Source organism: Cottoperca gobio, chromosome 6 (genome assembly GCF_900634415.1).
Source record: "Cottoperca gobio chromosome 6, fCotGob3.1, whole genome shotgun sequence".
In the NCBI taxonomy this organism is placed as follows: Eukaryota; Metazoa; Chordata; class Actinopteri; order Perciformes; family Bovichtidae; genus Cottoperca; species Cottoperca gobio.
This window is the reverse complement of record NC_041360.1, coordinates 1,169,598-1,191,777: the sequence shown is the minus strand read 5'-3', so window position 1 is coordinate 1,191,777 and position 22,180 is coordinate 1,169,598. Positions and strand designations below refer to the sequence as shown.

The window sequence follows — 22,180 nt, the reverse complement described above, 5'->3', positions numbered from 1 at the left end:
TGTTATTTTTAGGAGACAGGGTTGTCTTTCCCCTCACAACGCAAAAAGCGACACGCTTTGGAGACCACATTGTTAATCATAAGGGCAATCCCATAAAAACCTAATGTACTACTTTAATGACAAATTTCAATACAGTTAAAATAGTATTTTCATCCTCGATACAAAAGACAAACTGCCGTCAACATTTAGCAATAGATATGTTGGAGAGAGAGCATGCACTGGTCATGCAGAACAAATATAAAAGGGATCAATGTTACATAAATCATTATATTTATAAGATACATGTAGTGCAAATGGCTCATGCTGAGCTAACAAGTACAATATACATTTCAATATTTCAACCAAGCCAGAAGGGTAAAGTTTCAACATGGTCAAAGGTCACGTGAGGAAAAACACAACAGGGCATGAAGGGTGTTTTGCCATCACGCACAATGTCTCACAATATGTTTCAAAGGTTTAGAAATGGATTCAAAGCACATTTGTAAGGCTTTCTATATGATCTATAATATCATTTGTATGATTATTATGCGCATGGCTCAAAACATGTCACTCAGCTGTGAAGGAATGATTTACATGTACATTGAAGATTATTGCACAACACGATATGCAAATACTTTGAAAGCTTGTCTAACAGAAGTTGGATGTGTGGGGGCACTTCAGGGTCAGAACTACAGTTAGACATTTATGTTCCTCATAGACACAATTGTCACAATGTACAATTAAATACATTGATCATACATTTGCAATTCACAAACAGCAGCACATAATACATTCTTACAACATACAGAGAAATATGTACAGTATTTACAAAATGACTTCATCGAAACAATAGATTAAAACAGATTATCGATCTGAAATGGGATTCAACCTGCAACAAAGTGAATTATCCTGAAATTCAAATGTAGATAACCAGATATTATTATTTAAAAATGCACATCGATATATTCTTGAGACTAAGGACTTTTCAGGAATTCAGGAATCTCTCACTGAGAAGTGCTTTGAAAGACACAAGGCTACCCCGCAGTGGTAGGATGAAGAAGCACAATTAGCAAATGTAACTTCACAGTTCAGTCCCTACTTTTACATTTGCTTGATGCTGTTTGCACATGCGATATAGATATACAGATAGATACATATGCAGCAAGAGCGGAGAGAATGTGTATGGTGGGCCGGGTTCTTCCAGGCGACATGCTCAACCAATTGAAAATAAACTATTACTTTTTTTTATTTGAATGCAGAATTGTTAGTTTTTTTTAATTGCAGGGACTGTGTAATAGAGTGATCATTACAAGCTCTGCATGAGTGTTTCGTCGGGCAATAGAGCATCAGAAGACAAAGACATTAACTTCCATGGAAGGCACTTTGGATAGATAAGTAGTCTATAATGTCCCCAAGGGTGTAATCAAGTCTCTAATTAAAAAACATCAAATGAATACCACTAGATTTGTAAATGTGTGCCAAAGTAAAAGTGTTAACATGTGATAGAGATAGGTATTAGATGTCTCTGATCAGAAGAAAGACTCACTGTGTTAGCTTAGCATAATTAACACAGCGGTAGTGGTGGCCAAATGTTGTTACCTTTTGGACAGAGCCAGACCAGCAGTTTCTCTGTTTCCAGGCTTTATGCAAAGCTAAGCTAACGGCCTCTTTACTGTAGCTTCATAGTTATCATACAGCCGTGGAGAGTGGAATACATCTTCTTGTCCAACTCTGCAAGAAAGTGAATAAGCGTATTTCTCAAGATGTTGAACTAAACCAACGAAGAGAAGGCTTAGAGGGATTTTGTTTCCTGCCAGTGATATGGTTACATGTTACATGTTACATGTGTCAAAGCTGTGGTTTTTGTTTGTAATGCCAAATCGGATACAGACTTGAATAGCACATTAAAGCACTACAAGTTATTATTGGCGTGCATTATTATTCCCACGTCCGGTTTGAACTGTATGTTATGTAAATGTTACAAGGCCGATACTTAATGTAGTGTTTACCAGATGCTGTTAGATGTGTTACACTAACATGTAATACATGTAGTTACCCAGCATCCAAGATATATCATTCATCATACATCATGTGCGCCATACTGAGGTTTTATAATGGATGGTTTCAATTTATGCTGCTAGTTTTTCTCAAGCTTGCAGTGAAGGTTATAGATATTACAGTATGCACCAGCTGGTGTATTATCGCTGATACAGGACCGGGTGTAGAGGAGCGCTGCCAAATGGACAGGGTTTGCTACAACAATGGCACAGTTCAGTACAGTAGGTCATGTTGTTTTTCAGCAGTGCACAACACAAATGCAGCAACAGTCACAAGGAGAGTTGGTCATTGAGTTGCAAAGAAGTTGCTCATGTGTGCTGTCAGTCTGTCGGAGACTTTGGAATGCAGCCTGTAGTCCTCAAAGTCACTCTGTCGCCATTTTGTCTATGTAGTCACTCAGCAACTTGTACTGTTCTGTAACACACACACACACACACACACACACACACACACACACACACACACACACACACACACACACACACACACACACACACACACACACACACACACACACACACACACACACACAGTAGATTAGAGCTATAGACTGGTGTGTGTGAAGTGGTTTGAAAGTAACTGGACAGTTTCTCCTTTGTGGAGATCCTGGAGCTTACAAAATATTTAGAGTTAGTGAGTTTGCTTGTGTTTGTGAGTTACAACCGAATACAATGAGGTACTTTACATCTAAAACTACCAAATAAGTAAATGGGCTGAGAGCAGAGACTATTTGTTGCGTTTTAGCTTGAGTTATTCCTTTAATGCTGTACCTTCATTCAGGTTCCCAATGACTGCCTGCTTCTTCAGGAAGTCGTTGCAGAGCTTCTTACTGAGACCAAACGCCAGCATGTTATGAGTGAATGTCCTGAAAATACACACAGCACCAAACTCATCCAAGTACAAACTGAAGTGATTGCAAACACAGTATATGTTCACACAAACAACTTGATGTCTCATTAAGTAGCAAAAGAAACACAGTGTGTGGTTGAATTTGGGGTGTGGCGATATACCAGTATTGATATTCAAAAAGTGAAATATTAATATTGTGTTAATACACGTATGATAATATCCAGCTCTCGCACACTTTTGTGCAGTTATGGTCACAGAGTCTTTCTCCTCTTCTCTACACTCGTTCTTTGAGAGTGATTCATTTTCCAAAAAACTAAATAAACGCTGATAAACAAAGTTAAAGATGAATTTGACTGATAACATCAAATCAAATTTTCTATAGATATCACGATAAAATCATTGTGATTAATTATTTTATTAATAATAATAATAATAATAATAATAATAATAAAAGCGGTAGATGATGGATGGATGGATAATAATAATACATTTAATTTCTATAGCGCTTTTCTAGAACTCAAAAGTCGCTTTACAATAATATAAGAGGGGGACAAATAAAGATGATCAACAGACATGGATTGTTGGGGGGGGGGTGGCTTTGAGTAGACAGAGATGGGTTTTAAGGCGGGACTGGAACAGTGTGAGGGACTCTGTTTTCCAGAGATCTATAGGGAGGGAGTTCCAGCTTTCTGAGCAGCTGGTGTTTCCAGTATATTTTGCCATAGTGAGTGCGCTCTGTCGTTCTAACCATATTTAGGTTTTTTTTACACACTTTTTGTCTCTCCCACGACGTTATTCCTCTCTCCTACAGCGTCCATTACAGTTACATGCAAATTGTTGACTATGCAAATTAGGCGATGGGGTCATTTAGCAACTTCTAGCGACTTTTAGGACTACCAGTAGATACTTTCCTTACTGAGGAGTTGGCAACACTGAAAGTAAACAAATCTGCGATGAGTGCTTCGGTGAAGGACTGAATGTAGCGGGGTCGGTGTAGAAGTCCAAGTTGTTTTATGACTGAGATGCAAGAAATTTGGCCGATAATAAGAAAACATTCTGGGCTATTTTGAGTTTTTAATATGATTTACTTATTGACTTTTAGGTTTATATTCTGCTTCATGGTCTGTCTATTCATTTATGATGTGTTTATACAAGGAAATATATAATAGTTGTATTAAAGCTGATGTGGTCTGCAGTCCATGGCGCTTGCAGACACAGTTCTTGTAACACATTCTTCTCTTCTATATTATTGTTTTACCACTAGAAGGCCACCCTAATCAACCTGGTGAAACTCCTCTCAGCTCGAAACCAAAGCCTCTATGGGCTTTATTCCATTGTATTAGTTCAGAAAGTAGACAACACTGCAGCAGCTTCCTAACCCCAGCTGGCCGAAGGCGATGTTCTCATCCATTTTGGAGCGGTCGTCCCTCTCCTCCTGGGTCATGTGACACCACTTCTCCCTGCAGCACAGAGACACTGGGAGTCAGGCTTAATTCCAAAGTGTCTATTTGTACAGAAACAGGCCAGGGGTGGGCGTCAAAAGATTTCCACCGGTCAATGTTATGCTGACTTTCAAAGTGAAACCACAGACAGCACTGGTTTCACAGACAATGGGATCTTAAAAAATCTATGACATCCATCCCTGTAACTGCTCATTTTGTAATGGGATGCAAAAACAGAGATTCCATTTCACATAAAACATATAAACAATAAGAAAAACACTTAAAACATTAAAAAACACATTAACCAGCCACCAGCAAAAGAATAAAACAACAAATGATTAATTCACAAAGAATCATCATTATAACAAAAGGATGAAACGCGCCGTGTATTACTGTAAAAATTAATATTTAGTACACTGGAAAATGTTTCCATGCCTGAACTCACCAACGTCACTAAGTCATGAGTCAAAATAACCGAGAGGATGTTGATGTACTGTATACTAATAGAAGTGTTCTTTAATACAATTACAAAAAAATACAATTATACTGCAGACCTACGACAACACAGTAAAAAAACACATGTTTATGAAATCATAAAGTAACATGACAGTAGTATCACTTTTTTACTTAATGGAGTGAATCTAGTCCAACAGATCATTCTGGGATGAAATCTTCCAATTTGCAGAACTCTGCTTATCCCACCTTTATTTGATCCCATCTGCATTCACTGCTTTTTATTTTTTTTATTAGAAAGCTTCCCAGATTGCTCTTTGAAAACCCCCATAGAAGGGTTCTGTATGTGAAAGGTGGTAATATATCCACAAGGCTTCTTTAATGTTAACGCTGCACTAATCAATACTTTCATATCAACAATGAGTCAAATGAATATGTGGAGCGAGCTCTTCCACATTACACAGAGAATTACCCCAGTGTTCGCCTGAGATCTACTAAGCTTCCTTTTCTTTTTGCTAATTTGCTCCTCTCTCATCAACCTCATTTCAAGCAGCAGCAGGCAACTGTAAAAACCAATCTCTTATAAACTCACTGTCCACTACCTGCCCAGGATCAAACGGCTTATGGAGCCATTTCCCTCTGAAGACCAAAGCAGAGGTAAACACTGAATGGATATCTGACTTACACTCATCAGGTAGACACAAACATGACTCAACAGTTAATGCTAACGTTGCTCTGTCTGCTGGTTGTGTAAATAGGCAACTGTTTGTTAATACATACACCACAGTAAATTTATGAGGTGATAATATGAAAATGTTGTCATTTCAGTGTAGTCGAGGTTGCCCCCAGGTGGCCAAAAACTAAAATGATGCAGCTTTAAGAGAAGTAAAAGAAAGGAGTCAGTTTGCATGGGAATACCAGGTGGAAATGGGGTCTTAGTGTTTTTATACAAAAAGAACCCTGCAGCTTGTCCAGAAAAAAAAGCTGTGTTGACTGTAGTACAACAATATAACTGATAATGCAGATATGGCTCTACAATAAGCAGACACATTTACTCTATGGATCATCACATTACCTGCAGTATATTTGGTAAGATATTTCTATTTATGGCATGTACAATATCTTCCTGCAATCACTCTGCAGTGGAAACATGGAAGCAAGCAAAGATAGTACACACAGAGACACTAAAGGGAGAAAGACAGTATCACATGCAAGGAGATGGATGGTGTGAACATGCAGTGAGCTGTGAAGAGGCAGAAACACTTCAGACTACACTGGATATAAACACCATAGCAGACATTATACAAGGTATGTAGGTCATTTTACACTTTCAGGATGTTAACTGTGGGTGTGACTGTTAGATCCTTTTAACAGCAGCATGGTAGAATACTGAGGTGAATCACATCACCCAATAGACAATCACAACGGCATGCCAACACGAGCCAAGTGCAGAAAGATGAAGAAAACACAGAAATACAATAATAGAACGCAGTGACTACCTCATATTAAGCTAAACAACCAAATATGGTACACTAAAAAAACAACTATTATTCAAATACAGTAATCCAATTAGAATTAGAAGCAAACCACTTCCGTTTTTTATTCTAGTGATGTGGACATTATAGCCCTGCTGTGATTAAGCAGATTATATATCTTTTCATTTATACACAACACAGTCTAACGCTACCATTAGAGACTATCCTATCACTCCTCACTAGAGCGCATCTGACAAACTGTAAGTTAGACCCAGGGCGACTCCCAGACTTTGAGCCTTCACCACTGGCTCTCAAATCAACCTGTCATCCATCACATCTCTCAATATCTGCCTCAGCCTTTTATACTTTTCACAACTATTCTAGATGTTTCTTCTGTTTTACATGGTTTCTCAGTCCCACCCATCAGAGCTGAGGAGGAGAATGTGTCTTGCGGTCATATTGTCATCCGTTTCAACGACAGTGTCTGGAGAGTGCCATCACAACAATCATAGACCTGTACCATGTTTAATTATCATCAGTTAAAACATGTTTAAAAGCTACAACTGTACTAATCATATTTTCCTTTAAATTATGTCTTAATAAACTCAAATACAAAAAATATTTTGGTCTTCTTATTCTGTATTTAAATCATTAATTAAGGATCAATAAATATTTTTTATATTGTATTTACAGTAAATTAATGTTGATATTCTATTTAAATTGTAGTTAAATTTTATTTTCTAACTGGCTATTACTTTGTTTCTCAGGCTTTAACATGTACAGTTTCTATTTTGTGATAGCTTTAAATTTAAAGATGGCTTTCTATCATTTAAAGTTACCCAGTAGAGTTGCATTGTAAATTAACAGTTATGTTCACATTCAATACCCTTGATGACCATTCACGTTTTAAATGCATTTCCTTCCTCATAAAATATTTGGAAAGTAGATTTCTTTTGAATATTTTGAGACCTGCACTGTTTACAGTAAACGCTTTGCTGTGTCTCCACTTCCTCTTAAGTATGCTAATGAAATAGCATAATAACTGTTTGTCGGTGATGCACCACAAACCATCACTGTCATCTTAGCTAGCCACCAAGCTGAGATGACAGTTAGCCCTGAAAGTCAAAGATCTACTCGTTTAGGCTAGGTGTGTACATTCTAAATACAGCTCTTCATGTTCAGATTATGGCCAAAAAGGGAAGAGCTGAATATCATCATCATGTAATCATGTAACAAATCTCTACAATGTCAGAAAATGCTTCTTCTTTTTTTAGCTAGCTCTTTGTTTTTAAATAATGGCTAAATCTGAAAGGGGACAACCACTACGCTGGACCTCCATGATAGTAGCCATAGATAGATGGTACCAGATGCTGCCTCTGCCCTTCTTCTCCTCTTCACCTGGATTAAACTCTGCTTTTTCTTTGACAATATATATTTTTTTAGGGCAGTGGACAAATAGAAGGACAGACCTCTTGTCTTTCTCTTCATCCTGCGTTCCCCTGCTCGGCAGCAAGGCACAAGGAGACAAAGGGTTAAATCAGCATGCAGAAAGAGGGAGAACAACAACAGCTAGTAGACAGGAAGAGGAGATGAGAGGACAGGAGAGGAGAGGACAGGAGAGGAGAGGAGAGGAAAGGAAAGGAGAGGACAGGAGAGGAGAAGAGAGGAGAGGATAGGGGAGGAGAGGACAGGAGAGGACAGGAGAGGAGAGGACAGGAGAGGAGAGGAGAGGAAAGGAAAGGAAGGGAAAGGAGAGGACAGGAGAGGAGAGGACATGAGAGGAGAAGAGAAGAGAGGAGAGGATAGGGGAGGAGAGGACAGGAGAGGATGGGAGAGGAGAGGACAAGAGAGGAGAGGAAAGGAGAGGACAGGAAAGGAGAGGAGAGGAGAGGAGAGGAGAAGAGGAAAGAGAAGAGAGGAGAGGACAGGGGAGGAGAGGACAGGAGAGGACAGGAGAGGAGAGGAGAGGAGAAGAGAGGAGAGGACAAGACAGGACAGGACAGGACAGGAGAAGAGAGGACAGGACAGGACAGGAGAGGAGAGGAGAGAGAGGAGAGGAGAGGAGAGGAGAGAGAGGAGAGGAGAGGAGGAGAGGACAAGAGAAGAGAGGAGAGGAGAGGACGGGAGAGGATAGGAGAGGAGGGGAGAGGACGGGAGAGGACAGGAGAGAAGAGGAAAGGAGAGGAGAGGACAGGAAAGGAGAGGAGAGGACAGGAAAGGAGAGGAGAGGACAGGAGAGGACAGGAGAGGAGAGGACAGGAGGAGAGGAGAGGAGGGGAAAGGAGAGGAGATGAGAAGAGAGGAGAGGAGAGGACAGGCGAGGAGAGGAGAGGACAGGCGAGGAGAGGAGAGGAGAGGACAGGAGAGGAGAGGAGGGGACATGAGAGGAGAAGAGAGGAGAGGACAGGAGAGGACAGGAGAGGACAGGAGGGGACATGAGAGGAGAAGAGAGGAGAGGACAGGAGAGGACAGGAGAGGATAGAGAGGAGAGGACAAGACAGGACAGGACAGGACAGGAGAAGAGAGAACAGGACAGGACAGGAGAGGAGAGGAGAGAGAGGAGAGGAGAGGAGAGGAGAGGAGGAGAGGATAAGAGAAGAGAGGAGAGGAGAGGACGGGAGAGGATAGGAGAGGAGGGGAGAGGACGGGAGAGGACAGGAGAGGAGAGGACAGGAGAGGACAGGAGGAGAGGAGAAGAGGGGAAAGGAGAGGAGAGGAGATGAGAGGAGAGGACAGGCGAGGAGAGGAGAGGACAGGAGAGGACAGGAGGGGAGAGGAGAGGAGCGAGGAGAGGAGGGGACAGGAGAGGATAGAGAGGAGCGAGGAGAGGAGGGGACAGGAGAGGATAGAGAGGAGAAGAGAGGAAAGGACAGGAGGAGAGGAGGGGACAGCACAGGAGAGGAGAGGGGGTGTGGGGAACATGAGATTATCAGCAGTACTGAACAGCACTGTGACATTTGTCTTTAGATATAGCTCTTTGCTGAAGTCAGCACTACTGGATCTCCAACCTTAATGTAAATTTATCGGACACATACATTTACACAGGAACACACACAGAACAACAAGCCACTGTTTTCAAAGATACTACATTTCGTCCACAATCCATACAACATCGTAACATGTTTATATTAACATATTTATAGATTTTCTTTTTCATTTATATATCTGTCTAGATTCCCATCCAGACTCACCTCGTGGTTGGTGATCTTTTCTTCCTCTCACAATGGACGGCATCAAAAAATGCAGCGTTCCAAAACCTTAGTGTATGCCTGACAGAGAGAAGGGATGACATATTAGAGTTTTCCTGTCTCACCTACTTCACTAAGACACTTGAGATGCAAAGAAGGAAATCATACAACAATCACTCTGGTTAAACCTGCCACATCAAAGTTCTCCAGGCAGACAAGAAGGCAGAGGGTCACTCAGCTGTGATATGATTCATACTGCAATGCTTAGATGTAGGGCTGGGAAAATATATCGATATTATATCGATATCGTGATATGAAACTAGATATCTTCTTAGATTTTGGATATTGTTATATCTTAATATGGCATAAAGATGTTTTCTTTTCCTGGTTTTACAGGCTGCATTACAGCAATGTGATGTACTTTTCTGAACGTACCAGACTGTTCTAGCTCTTCTATTATTTGCCTTTACCCACTTAGCGGTTATATGCACATTTCTAATCATTATTTACCATTTTTATTGTGTAAATAAAAGCAGCAAATCCCTACAATATCGTCGCAATATTGATATTGAGATATTTGGTCAAAAATATTGTGATATTTTATTTAATCCTTATCTACTTTGATGCATGTTTAATATGGCCAGGCATTTCTATAACATGTAATCAAAACACAGTATACTTCAGTGCTTCCTGTCAGGACCCCACAAGATGTCAGATGACAGAACTTTCAGTGTTTTCTGTTTTGGTTTTATGGCTGCCAACTTGAACTGTTTTGGTTCATTGATATCTCTCTCACAGCATCCTTTTCAGCTGCAGCAGAAGGCTTTTTAAAATGAAAAGGCTTTAAAAGTCCACTGTGCGCTACCTGTCCAGCACCAAAATAGCAGACGAGTTAGTAACAACTCGCTGGTGAACACAGAGGAGCATTTAGCTTCTGTCATCATAATAATATGCTGGACATTAAGGACAGTAATGCTGAAGCTCAGAGCTCCTGTATCTGTTCTATGTGGTCAGAGTTTCCTCAGCTTACCAGATGGGTTGCTGCTTCAGGTGGGTGTAAAGGTACACCTTCTCTCCTTTCCTTTCCTCTGGAGCCTCACACACTGGGATGGAAGAGAACACATGACAGGTACCGGTGCAGCTCAAAAAATCTCACATTTTATAAAGTGGAATGAAATGACTTTTTTTGCACTGTAATAACAGCAGCCTAAGACATTTTTGGTGCACTGTACCTGGTGATTCGGGCTTTGTCTCAACAGGGCTTTCCCCATCCCTAGAAATGGAAAGTGGTAAAGAAAAAGAGGAAGTAATGAAAACACTATTTGACTGTGTTAATGAAAATAATTCAAAAGAGGGGAGGTATTTGCTCACTCAGTCTTGGGGGCCATTGAGCTCCTCAGCTTATTCTCTAGGCCTCCAAAGAAGCCTTTAACATCAGTCTTGGATTTGTTTTTGAGGAGGCGCTCAGCGGCATCCTTCTTCACAGACAGCCAGGAGTTGGCCTTGTTAATGTACGAGTCCATACCAGCTGGAGGACCACCACGGTCCAACAGCTCTGAGGGAGAGGGCTGGGATTTCCCTAAACAAGAAAAGAGAAGAGAGCTGAAAATGCTGCCATCTATCTGTATATTGAATCATTGAAACATTGTTTTAAACGTTTAAAAACCCCACAAGGCCATTGTGTTCGAACACCAATCTGTCTTTTTAACTCCATGTCTCTGTGCTGTCCTTGGCCTAAGATCAACAGCGTACAGAGTACAAATTGTACAGTTGTCAACATTTACGAACAGCTACATGTTGTTGAGCCTCTGGGAAAGGTTCATTTCAATTTTGTTTGCCTGCCCTTCTTAGCCATTCACCACTGTGCAAAGTTGCCTATAGTGTAGCTTTACTTTATGTGTAAAAAGATAATTATAGCAGACCTGCCTGCAGACGGATGTTGAAACATTGTACTGTGCCACAGTGGCACACTAATCACTCCAAGCTTCCTGCTTACACAAACATGACTGTCATGCAACCCCAGAAAGACATTGCATATGTGTTTGTGGTGTTGCTGCAAGAGAAACCACACCTTTGGTGCTAACACTCTCTGAATCAGCAGTGAGGAGTATGAAAGCCCTTTTCCGCCATTCATTGTCATTATAATGACTTAGTATCTTGAAATAATGACTTAGTTCCTAAAAAGTAGAGTAAGTATCCAAAAGAAAGACAAATAATAACAATGACAAACTTTCTTAAAAATGTATTGACTTACTTATCTCAAAATAATGACTTACTTACTTACATTAAGAGCTCTGGTTTCGCTTTACATTTGGGCAATGGAAGGCTCAACAGCATGCTGTGTTTATGTTAAAACAGAAGGAACTCTGACAGTTTGATAAGAAGATTCACTCTAAGGTGACATCCATGCCAGATACAGTGTGAAGATGTGAGAGGGATTGAATTACACCTTACCAGTGTAGTAGTATGTGAAGCACATAGTCATGAGGTTTTTTGCTGGGCTGTAGTCATCCATCTGGTAACATCTGTAAACACAAAACACTGCTAGAATGTATGTCTTTAACTGGAGCTTATTCACTGAAGGGATGAGAAGGTGATATATTTTTCTCATTGTCTACAAATCCCATGAAAAGACACAACCCATTATGAGTTGATCCTACTAATAGGTGTTGTCAAATGTGGATTAATCCACCACAGTCAATATTCCCCACGAAATGCAGTATTTCTACTTGTTTAAAGTAGCGTTTGGCATCAAGAGACTTTTGTCTTTTCATGCGGAAAGATGACAATAACAAAGCTTTATAACTTATCACCGGCCTTAACCTTTACAGTATAATAGGATGAGACGATTACAGTATGTTGGTCTCAACAAAGTCAACCACATATAGACTCACTCAAACAGTACGACTGCAAAAGACTGCACCAGTCTGTAGAAGGTGGCCTCACTCACACATTTGGAGTGGCAGCGCTGTGAACACAGTATGACAGAGAAGCTTGTTCAGGAAAGCTTAGTATGAAGACATTTACAAGATGATTCAGTTTGATTTCCTGCATTAATGTAGGCATTCTTTCACTTGAATGTGTGATTAAATGTATGTATGTAGGGGTCCAACAAGAAGATGAAATTCCTTGGCCAATGCATTTAAAATGTGCAAGTTTTGTTTTCCATAAAGGTTGTGTATGACGTCCGACTAGTTACCATTTCATAATTTGCCCATATTCACCTGTGCACTGACGTATTTGGCAAACCACTCCCTGCCTTTGCTATTCTCTCCACTGCACAGCTCTCCAAAACGAGCTTTCTCTTCCTGGTCAAAGTCCTCCCTGTGAAAACATGGTCCAAAAACTAATGACACCAATTTACAGACCCTGTGAATAGACAGTCGCTCCACAGCTGGTTTTATCAACTTAATGATTATTCAGATTGATTTGACTATTCAGAAAATATCACTATCTGACAGCTAAACAGAACTGTACATAGGAATTAAATCCTTTAACATTCAAACATGAGCTGTTTATAAAGTTTGGATTGGATTGATAAGATCACTCAGCAGTGGCACACCTTGTTTTCATACCACCAAGCTAAACTCCAAGAAACAAACTGGTAATCCAGGGAACTTTTAAAGGAATAGTTCAACATTTGTGGAAGTGTTCTGCCGAGAGTTAGATGGGATTTTGTAACCTTTGGAAAGAGCCAGGCCACTTGTGTCCTCCGGTTCTAGTATTTGTGCTAAGCTAACCGGCTGCTAGCTGTAGCTTGACTTTTAGCATACAGCACAGACATAACAGTAGCATCGATTTTCTCTTTTCACTCTCAGCAAGAAAGCCATCAAACTATTCCTTTAAAGACAAACATTGAAAATGTCCTCACTTTTAAACTCTCAATAAATGTTTTTCTTCAGAGGTTGCTGAAAATGTCGATGGAGTCCTTTTCAGAATGACCCTGACTATGATCATGTCCAAGGTGATGTTTTTTCATTAAAAGGGAAAATCAAATGTCGTTGTTGTTAAACTATCATTAAATCTTTTCCTTCAGAGGTTTATTCTTAAATGTTCAATGTGATCCTGTTCACGATGCCCCTGACTATTACTATGAACTATATATTTAATATCTCACTCCAAACTAAATTGACAGCTCTGATTTATTTGCAAACATTTTTGTGTATGATTAATATCCATGTATACATTTAAAAAAATATATGTTTTAAGTTATATTTTTGGACTTTTCATGCCTTTATGATAGAGAAGTGCAGGTTGTGAAGGGGAGAGTTGCTGTGGGCAAGGACAAAGCCTTTGTATATGGGACGGCTGAGCTACCGGGACGCCCCTCCATGTATAGATTTGATACTGAACCAATTATCAATGTTTACAATAAAGAGTCATTGATGCTTATAAGTATTGTAAACGCTGTACTTCCATATTCTGCAAGAACTTGCTTTGTCAATCCTGTTGCTTTTGACTGATGTAATTATTCTTTTTTAGTGCACATAGGCCTAGTGGTTCGGCTTCCAAATACAACACCAGATGGTTGTGAGTTCAATACCAGGCTGCCACCATTATACCCCTGAGCTGCTCCAGGGAGGCTGTCCCTGTAGTTAGTTCACTGTAAGTCGCTCTGGATAAGAGCGTCTGATAAATGACCTGTGATGTAATAAAAAAACATTTGCTCCTTACTTTCCATGAAACACCTTCTCCACATAAGCCTTCATGAACTGCCTCCTCTCCACTGTCTCCGTGTCAGCGTCCCCTCCACTGTGAGCGGACGAAGATGACGACCTCCTCAGATCCCACATGTGAGAGGGCGGGTCCATGTCGTTCTCGCTGTCTGCCGACTCTGTAGCATCGCTGTCATTGTCTCCTTCCTCTTGGTGGTGAGAGCTGGGCTTGGTTGGCGCCATGGGCTCTGGCAGTAAGAGCTGCTGGTTTACTTCCATGGAAGGCGCTTGCTCTGGAGAGAAAATGTCTGTTTGGCCTCCTTCTATGCTAAGAGCTGTGGCCTCTGAGGACAGGTCAAAGTCTATTAGGTTGTCTACTGCTACACCCTCCATGTTGGAAATAAGTCCTTTCCTTTTAGCTCTGCAACAGTGTCTTTAGAACAAGCTATTCTGTGCTCTGCAGGAACATGAGCGGGGTCACAAATGTGGGTGCTAGTTGGAGGATTCAACTGTCTTTTTTTGCAAGACCCTCCCACCCTGAGGGTGCCGACATCAAGTGAGCTCACGAACCATATGCATCTGTGAACAAAGGAAGGAGAACATTAGCAGTGTGATCTTCTTTTACATTCAGTTTAATGGGACTTTTCACATGTTTACATATAAATGTACAGTTACTCTTACACTTTATAGAGGAACAAAGGTGTCAGAATGAGCTATGGGTGTGTGTGTGTGTGTGTGTGAGTGAGTGAGTAAGTGAGTGAGTGAGTGAGTGAGAGTGTGTGTGTGTGTGTGTGCACGTGTCTGTGTGTGCGTAAAACTGTGGACTAGGCATTAGACACTGGAGTGCTCGGACGTTAATGCTAACACCAGCAACAACATCTTAGTTTAGTGTGCTTATATGCTATATGTATATGTATATAACATTAGCTAAATAACAATAAATAGTCACAGATGATGAGTCATTAGTTGTGCAGGAACTTGGTCATAATAAAGAAATTCAAATTTTGAACTAAGGACTACAAGTCATCGGATCATAAACATTATTATTATTATTATTATTATTATTATTATTATTATTAATAATAATAATAATAACAATAATACATTTGACCTTTATAGTGCTTTTCTGGAAACTCAAAGACAAACAAAAAAAAATAGATAAATAAAGGCACAAAGGGAGTTGAACAGTGAGTTGAACAGGTGAGTCTTAAGTGATGATTAGAATGTGGTGAGTGAGCAGGAGTCTGAGGGTTTGAGGCAGAGCGTTCCAGAGAGGCAGAGAAGGCCCTGTCATCCTGAGGATAACATGAATGTCAAATCATCCAATATTTGTCCAGATATTTCAGTCTGTTTCAGAGTGGTGGACCGATCAGCTGACACACAACACACTTGTAAACAGGACTAACAATTTGACACCCTGAATCTTTGTGAAGGAGAGAAAAAGATGTGACATTAGTGAGTCCAGTTCTCTCTGAACACAATACTGCTCTCTGCTGTTTGGATTTAACTCTTACATTTCAATTTGTCAATCTTTAGAGGATGAAGTGTTCAGACATGACACAATCTGGAAGTATGTTAATTTTGTCCTTCCTACTGATTGTTATCACCTGTGCCATTACAACAGATTGCCTACCAGGAAGTAACTTGGAGGAAAGAGATGTGTTATCATCATAACATTTCAGTCTATAGGACTCACCAGAGAAGGACAACCATGGGTTTAAGTAATAACTTTCATAAGGGCCTGCTCTTGTAAATGCTGGCTCCCTCGTGTACTTCAATGGAACAGAGCCATTATTAATGTCCCTGGTTATTAGTGCGTTCCCCATAGCATGACAATCAGACTAATTTAACTTTTTCACAGTGGACATTATGTCACAGTAGAACAAGCGCTGGTGTTGTTTATAACATTAATGATGGCAGCATTCCATTAAGGTAAGCCAGTTCTAGCGTCCTGGTATTGTGCATGCTTGATCACCGGACACTTCAATAAAGTTATTACGTACACCAGTCTGAACATCTGCTGTAAGGTCTACTGTCATTTTGCTCCAATATATTGTTTAGTCTGACATCGTGTTCATGTCAGCCAATTTCTGTTTGGAAGGGTGGTTATTTGGTTGCTTCGCCCTAACCAATCAGTAGTGACTAACATCTCTTTCATGCAGATCTCTTTTTCATTAAGGATAAACAGAGCGGATATTTTGGTGCCTTTAAACAACCTGTACAGCTGCTTTAATCTCATCAATACTTGTTACCGTTTTCAGTCTTTGGCAGAGGAAAATGAGACCCTCATTTGTTTTCCCTCCGACAAAGCTCTGACTGGTTGATTGTTTTTACAAGCAACAGCTGTCAATAAGCTCAATACCAGACGAGAGCAACACATTTCGAATGTTATCAATCGATTAAATGGGCATTATGAGTGGTTATTGCTACTATTCTAATGCGTCAGACAGGCCAAACTGCACCTACTATGTTGTAAAAATGAAAGGGAAACTTACAAACAACATATTTTAAAACTGAATTAAAAGTTTTGAACACAAACAAAACAAAAACGGATAATTCTGGTCCTTGATTACGATTGGCTGAGCCACTTTGGAACACGTTGTAAAGTACTCTGTAAATGTACAGCTCTGACCGCATTACTATATTATCACTGCGCCATTTAGTCAACTAAATATAAATAACAAAGGCAAGCGAAAGAAACAAAGATTGCCTTCAGCTACAGGGATTTATGTTTGAGCAGTAGGGAACTGTTCACCAGACGTTTATCTCTATCCAAAGCAGACAAACTACGCCTGACACTGACTCCTTTGAGCACACATAAAAATGTACTCTTAATTCAAACGGTTATGTGCATAAATACATGCAAAGCTTCCTGTTGATGCTGATCAGTGGACACAATCAGCTATAGAATATATATAACAATGTTTAGCTGAGCAGAGGAGGATTTCTGGTCTGACATAATAATAAAAAACTTCCTCATAGGATACTTTAGTATTTTCTTGATCAGAGGTCCAATTATCTATTACAATACTTAATGGGACTAATTCAAATCAGTTTCCAGTTCACAAAGGAAAAGGCAGAAAGAAAAAAGGAGGGAGTAGGACTGGGAGACGATATTGTAGGATGTATGTGTGTGCATATATATATACACACAGTATATATATATATATATATATGTGTGTATATATATATGTGTGTATATACAGTATATATATACTGTATATACACACACATATATATATATACACATATATGTGTATATACAGTATATATATATATATATATATATATATATATATATATATATATATATATATATATATATATGTGTGTGTGTGTGTGTGTGTGTATATACAGTATATATATATATATATATATATACTGTATATACACACACATATATATACTGTATATACACATATATGTGTATATACAGTATATATATATATATATATATATATATATATATATATATATATATATATATATATATATATATGTGTGTGTGTGTGTGTGTGTGTGTGTATATATACAGTATATATGTAATGTGTTCTCCATCTCTCCTATAACAGACATCTTGTGAGATCTCACCAGTTCACATCTTACCCTCACAGCTTTTATCTGAAGGCCTGAGCTGACCTCAGTAAGAGTCCTTGCTGAGGATGGATGGCAGCATTACAATCACCTGCAGGCCATGATGCCATATGGCCTGATTAATGTGTCCTACCACAGCAAAGGCACACACACACACACACACACACACACACACACACACACACACACACACACACGGACTCAGTAAATACACACATGGAAGCCAACTCAGTTATGCAACGTGCCCTCGAGCCTCTCCCACCCCCAGGAAATATTGTTCAGCACACTTGTCCACAAAAACATCAGTTGAGCAAGCTAAAAGCAAGGCGCTGTTATCCCTAGACACTCATGGTGTCAGTTCATCTCTGTCACTCCGGCTTTATGAGCAACATGCGGCAAATGCAAAGCAATACATCAGCTTTTCTTCTATGTCAGATACATTATTATAGAATATGAATTCTGCATGGGGGCAAGGTGCTTTCAAAGTGTCCTTCTTTGGCCACTAGTCTGTTACCTAAAGTGCACTCTCAAGCAATCCTGAACAAAGCTGATGGAGGTGGGAACCAATACCCAACTTGGGACTTCCCCGACCCACAATCCTTTGGCTTTCTTGTGTAATTTTAGAGGGTAAATTGATCAGTATCCTCTTATTCACCAAAACAAAAGCAGTGAGTACATTCTTTATCTTGCCACTTTTGATACTTTGGAAGAATATGAAAACAAGGCTGTTTGCATTTTCTCCTAAGGCCCTAACATGTCATTTTCAACTTCTCTTCCTTCTAAGTGGTGTTAATGTTGTTATAATCCTATTCCACGCTGTCCGACAGTATTATAAATAAATATTCTATCCACTTGTTCCAACTCTTCTTTGTTCTGTAATTTCTTACACATCTCCCTGAAATTCCACCTGACATACGTCTTTGGGATCTTTGGAAACTTTTGAATCTCTACTTGATTTAAAAATAAAGTTCTGTGGTTATGAAGCGTGTTTGGCTGAACAGCATGCAAAAAATCAATACCACATTGAAAAGTACTCAGTACAATTAAAGTACTGCATTTAATTCATTAAGAAAATTATATTATTATTATTATTATATTATTATTATTATTATTATTATTACTGATGCATTAACATAAGCAGCATTTCATGTTGTATGGTAACGGTGGAAGTCATTTGAACTACCTTATATATACTGGTAGTTGTTTTTAAGATAACAACATGTCACTCTAAAATGAACAGAAGTATTAAGTAGCATTAAAAAGCAATGCTAAAGTAAAGAACAAGCAATATATTACAACGTACGTCTTATTTTGCAATATTGACCATTGTTTCTATCATTGGTATCCATCAAAGTATTGTCTTACTATGACAAGTCAAAACAGCTGCTGTGAGAAAGGCATGTTGAGATCTGAACATGGGTACATTGCTACTGTACTGTAGCTACTGTAATGTACACATGTAAATAAGAATGTAATACACCGGCATTATCCTTAAGTGGAGTTAAGTTATTTTCCATGACTGCCCTGAACCAACATTGAGTATCAGTCTCCGAAATGATTGCGGGATAGCAGTCCTCCAGCTGAGGTGGATCAGACGTTTTCAGGCAGCAGTGAAGTAAGGGAGTGAAGTGTTCTCAGTGCAGGAATGTTGGTCCTCTTCTAGTGGGCCCAAACAAGATTGGACTATATCAGAAATAACTGTTTGTGTGTGTCAACTGGTTAGAGGCATTAACAGGGGCAGTAATAACTTTTACCCATTTTTCTCACAAACAATTAGGAACTTCTGCTCTCTGGCATAGCTTTGTATGCCTGCCTATGACAACTGTTTTTACGAAACAGCTTGAAAGCCAACTATCCCAACACCTCGCCAAATAATCATTGATTTACTATTAATTATAGGGTTTGTTTGCAACAAAATACCTTTATAATTGTACATTTAAAGTTCACAGTTTGGGTACACAGCAGCACAGCATGAGTGGAGAGTGTGATAGCTGAACTGCACGACCTCACATCAGATGCTACAATAGATGTGTGACAAGCAGAAGTGGCTGATGGCAGATATGTTAGGTGGAGAATATCAAGTTGGCCTGTGTAACAGCTTTGGGGACTGTGCTTACAGATGTAATCTGAAATAGCAGGCAACACTCCCAACACAACAACACTAAATATGTTTTCAGAGGACACGCTGGATTTCTGGCGGCAGAAAAACAGTGGCACTTTATCATCATGTCAGTAAACATGAAAGCAATGGAGTATGGTGGACCTTATCCATTACAGCGACCATGAAATAACGTTAAACTGAAACCACCAGGGTTTGGCTTTAAAGGGACAGTTTATCCAAAATTAAAAATACACATTTTTCCTTTTACCTATGACAATCTATTTATCAATCTAGATTCATAATTAGGGTCATCATTTCTGGAGACATTGCTGTTGACTGTTTCCACCTTCTTTTTTTGCAGAGAGGAAGTTATCCACCAAACAAAAATGGAAATTGAACTAGATAAGTAGTGTGAATGAACATTCAAAAGTGTAGCATAGGGTTTTGTGATTAATCTAGAAATGATAACTGTGTAAAATGGCTTTAGGCTACATGCTTTCCTACATCTTTAATACAGACCAGTGTCCTGTGTGTGCAGTGTTTACTATCTAGAGTTATTATGTACCGTTTTAAAGGTATGTATGTATTATGTGACATCTGACTATGTGCCAGCTATTCTATTAAGTATGGAGAGAACGTCATGCCAGACTCCAATATTTTTGTAATGCACTGTTTATCAGACCATCAGTTGCAAATCAAGAGGAGGTATTCTCAAATGCTGACTGCGCGATACGTAGCAGTAATATAAAGCAGCATTTCCGTTCTAAAATATAATTATTTGACACAATGCTACAACCGACCATGGTGCAGTTATCGACTTAGTTAGAAGAAGCCTGTTGCAAAACACAAATGACAAAAGTCATTTTTTACAAATGCAATGTACTTGGTAGATGATACATCTACCGAATATAAATGTGTCTTAAAACAAATTACAAAACGCTTTGTGTCATATTTTAGTTGGTAAATATATTTCTCAATAAGCAAGTTCACCTTATATTTCACCCTTACTGAATGAGGTTTGGTTTCCACTGTCTCCATAGAGGACAAGCGATCTAGATCTGTCGTGAATGAAATAAGATATAAGGAATTAAACACGTATGAAAGAAACAGGAGCTTGGACTCCCACAGTGCACACCTCATCTTATTTAGAGTACAAATGTTGACCAGTGAGTTGAAGTTGCTGGACCTGGCGCACTGACAGCTCAGGAAGCAGCACTGAATAAACACAGCCAAAAGGCTGACGTTTCCTGTAACGTTAAGTGCTTGCATTTTCATGCAAACAGGGATACCCCACGTCAGTAATGGAGGCATACCTGCACGCGAAGCTAAATACACATCAAAACAACTGTAACTAAACGATAAAGGCCAAGATATCACGAGAAGAGGACAATTAACCCTCCGCTGTGACCCTATTGACGTTAAATGAAACATAAAAGCTACTCAAAAATGGCGTTAACCAGTCGTAAAACAAGAGGTGTCGAATTTGTAAATTGGTATTTTATGAGATAACAACATAAGTAACAGCTGTACGTACATGAAATGTCCCGTGCTGGCAGGAGAAGAAGGCTGTCCTCACTGCTGTTTGTGCGTCGTAGGTTTTGCTGAGGTCTTGAGGAAGAACAGCGCATGTGCAAAAGGAGGCGAACACGATGAGGGGGGAACCCAATGACGTCGACAGGCAGCAAGCCAATGAGACATGCTGCTGCGTAGCATGAATATTAGCGGATATTTCCTATATAATGAAATAATAATACAAAAATGAAAAATTCTATTTTGGGAAGGGGTTCATTAGTTATTTTATTATTGCCCTCCGCCCACACAATTCAATACATATATGTGTATATGTATTTGTCTGAACTGTAAAAACTATTAGATTAGGCTTGGTGATGTTTTTGTCAAATATTTTGAAAAAGGTAACTATTAATTCTATATTGTTAAAATTAAAGTACAAGTAAGATGAGGCGATTAAGGAGTTTCCTAAACGTACAGTACAATTGTTTATTATTGGGAAAACCAAATTAGTTCTAAGCCATAATAACAATTATAATGATTAAGCTTGTTATATGAGTGCTTAATGTATTGTATTTTGTAAAACTGGGGAAAATGTGCCGCCATATTTGCTATTAAAAAAAACAATAAATGGACAGCACAAACCAGTGAATTTACCCTTGTAGGAATACTAATGAGAAATTTAAAAATTGACATTAGGAATCTTGCTATTGTGTTTTTTTGGGGAAAATATCAATCGTTGATTTCTTCAGCATTTTTGTGTAAAGTTTCTAAATACAGTATACACCCTAAAAAAACGTTGCACTTTTTTTCATATTAACATCTCAGTGTACATTACATTGTGAATAAATATACCTGGCACTCGTCTACGTCACTT

General features: G+C 39.2%; 1 protein-coding gene across 5 annotated transcripts; it reads right to left on the bottom strand.

Moving 5' to 3' along the window:
• Nucleotides 1-93: 93 nt before the first annotated feature.
• Nucleotides 94-21,440, bottom strand: kiaa0513 (KIAA0513 ortholog). Of its 5 annotated transcripts, XM_029433867.1 has the most exons (15): nt 21,329-21,397; nt 20,785-20,852; nt 17,706-17,822; nt 14,119-14,678; nt 12,669-12,768; nt 12,339-12,412; nt 11,899-11,969; nt 10,816-11,023; nt 10,677-10,717; nt 10,475-10,547; nt 9,448-9,525; nt 7,726-7,755; nt 4,266-4,346; nt 2,808-2,902; nt 94-2,451 (listed from the first exon to the last, which is right to left on the bottom strand). In XM_029433867.1, the coding sequence occupies exons 4-15, from the start codon at nt 14,490-14,492 to the stop codon at nt 2,402-2,404; spliced, it is 1,275 nt and encodes a 424-aa protein (XP_029289727.1). In that variant the 5' UTR covers nt 14,493-14,678; nt 17,706-17,822; nt 20,785-20,852; nt 21,329-21,397; the 3' UTR covers nt 94-2,401. The 5 variants fall into 5 exon arrangements, with proteins under 5 accessions (XP_029289727.1, XP_029289728.1, XP_029289729.1 ...); XM_029433868.1 differs by lacking the exon at nt 20,785-20,852 and having other exon boundaries at nt 21,329-21,405; XM_029433869.1 differs by lacking the exon at nt 17,706-17,822 and having other exon boundaries at nt 21,329-21,377.
• Nucleotides 21,441-22,180: the final 740 nt, after the last annotated feature.

Bases quoted from the DNA above. Each gene is read 5' to 3' on its own strand.
- kiaa0513 (XM_029433866.1), bottom strand. From the start codon at position 14,492: ATGGAGGGTGTAGCAGTAGACAACCTAATAGACTTTGACCTGTCCTCA. The intron at 10,718-10,815 runs GTGAGCAAATAC...TTCCATTTCTAG, and splicing joins TCAATGGCCCCCAAGACTGA to GGATGGGGAAAGCCCTGTTG. The intron at 2,903-4,265 runs GTTAGGAAGCTG...GTGTATTTTCAG, and splicing joins ATCGCCTTCGGCCAGCTGGG to GACATTCACTCATAACATGC.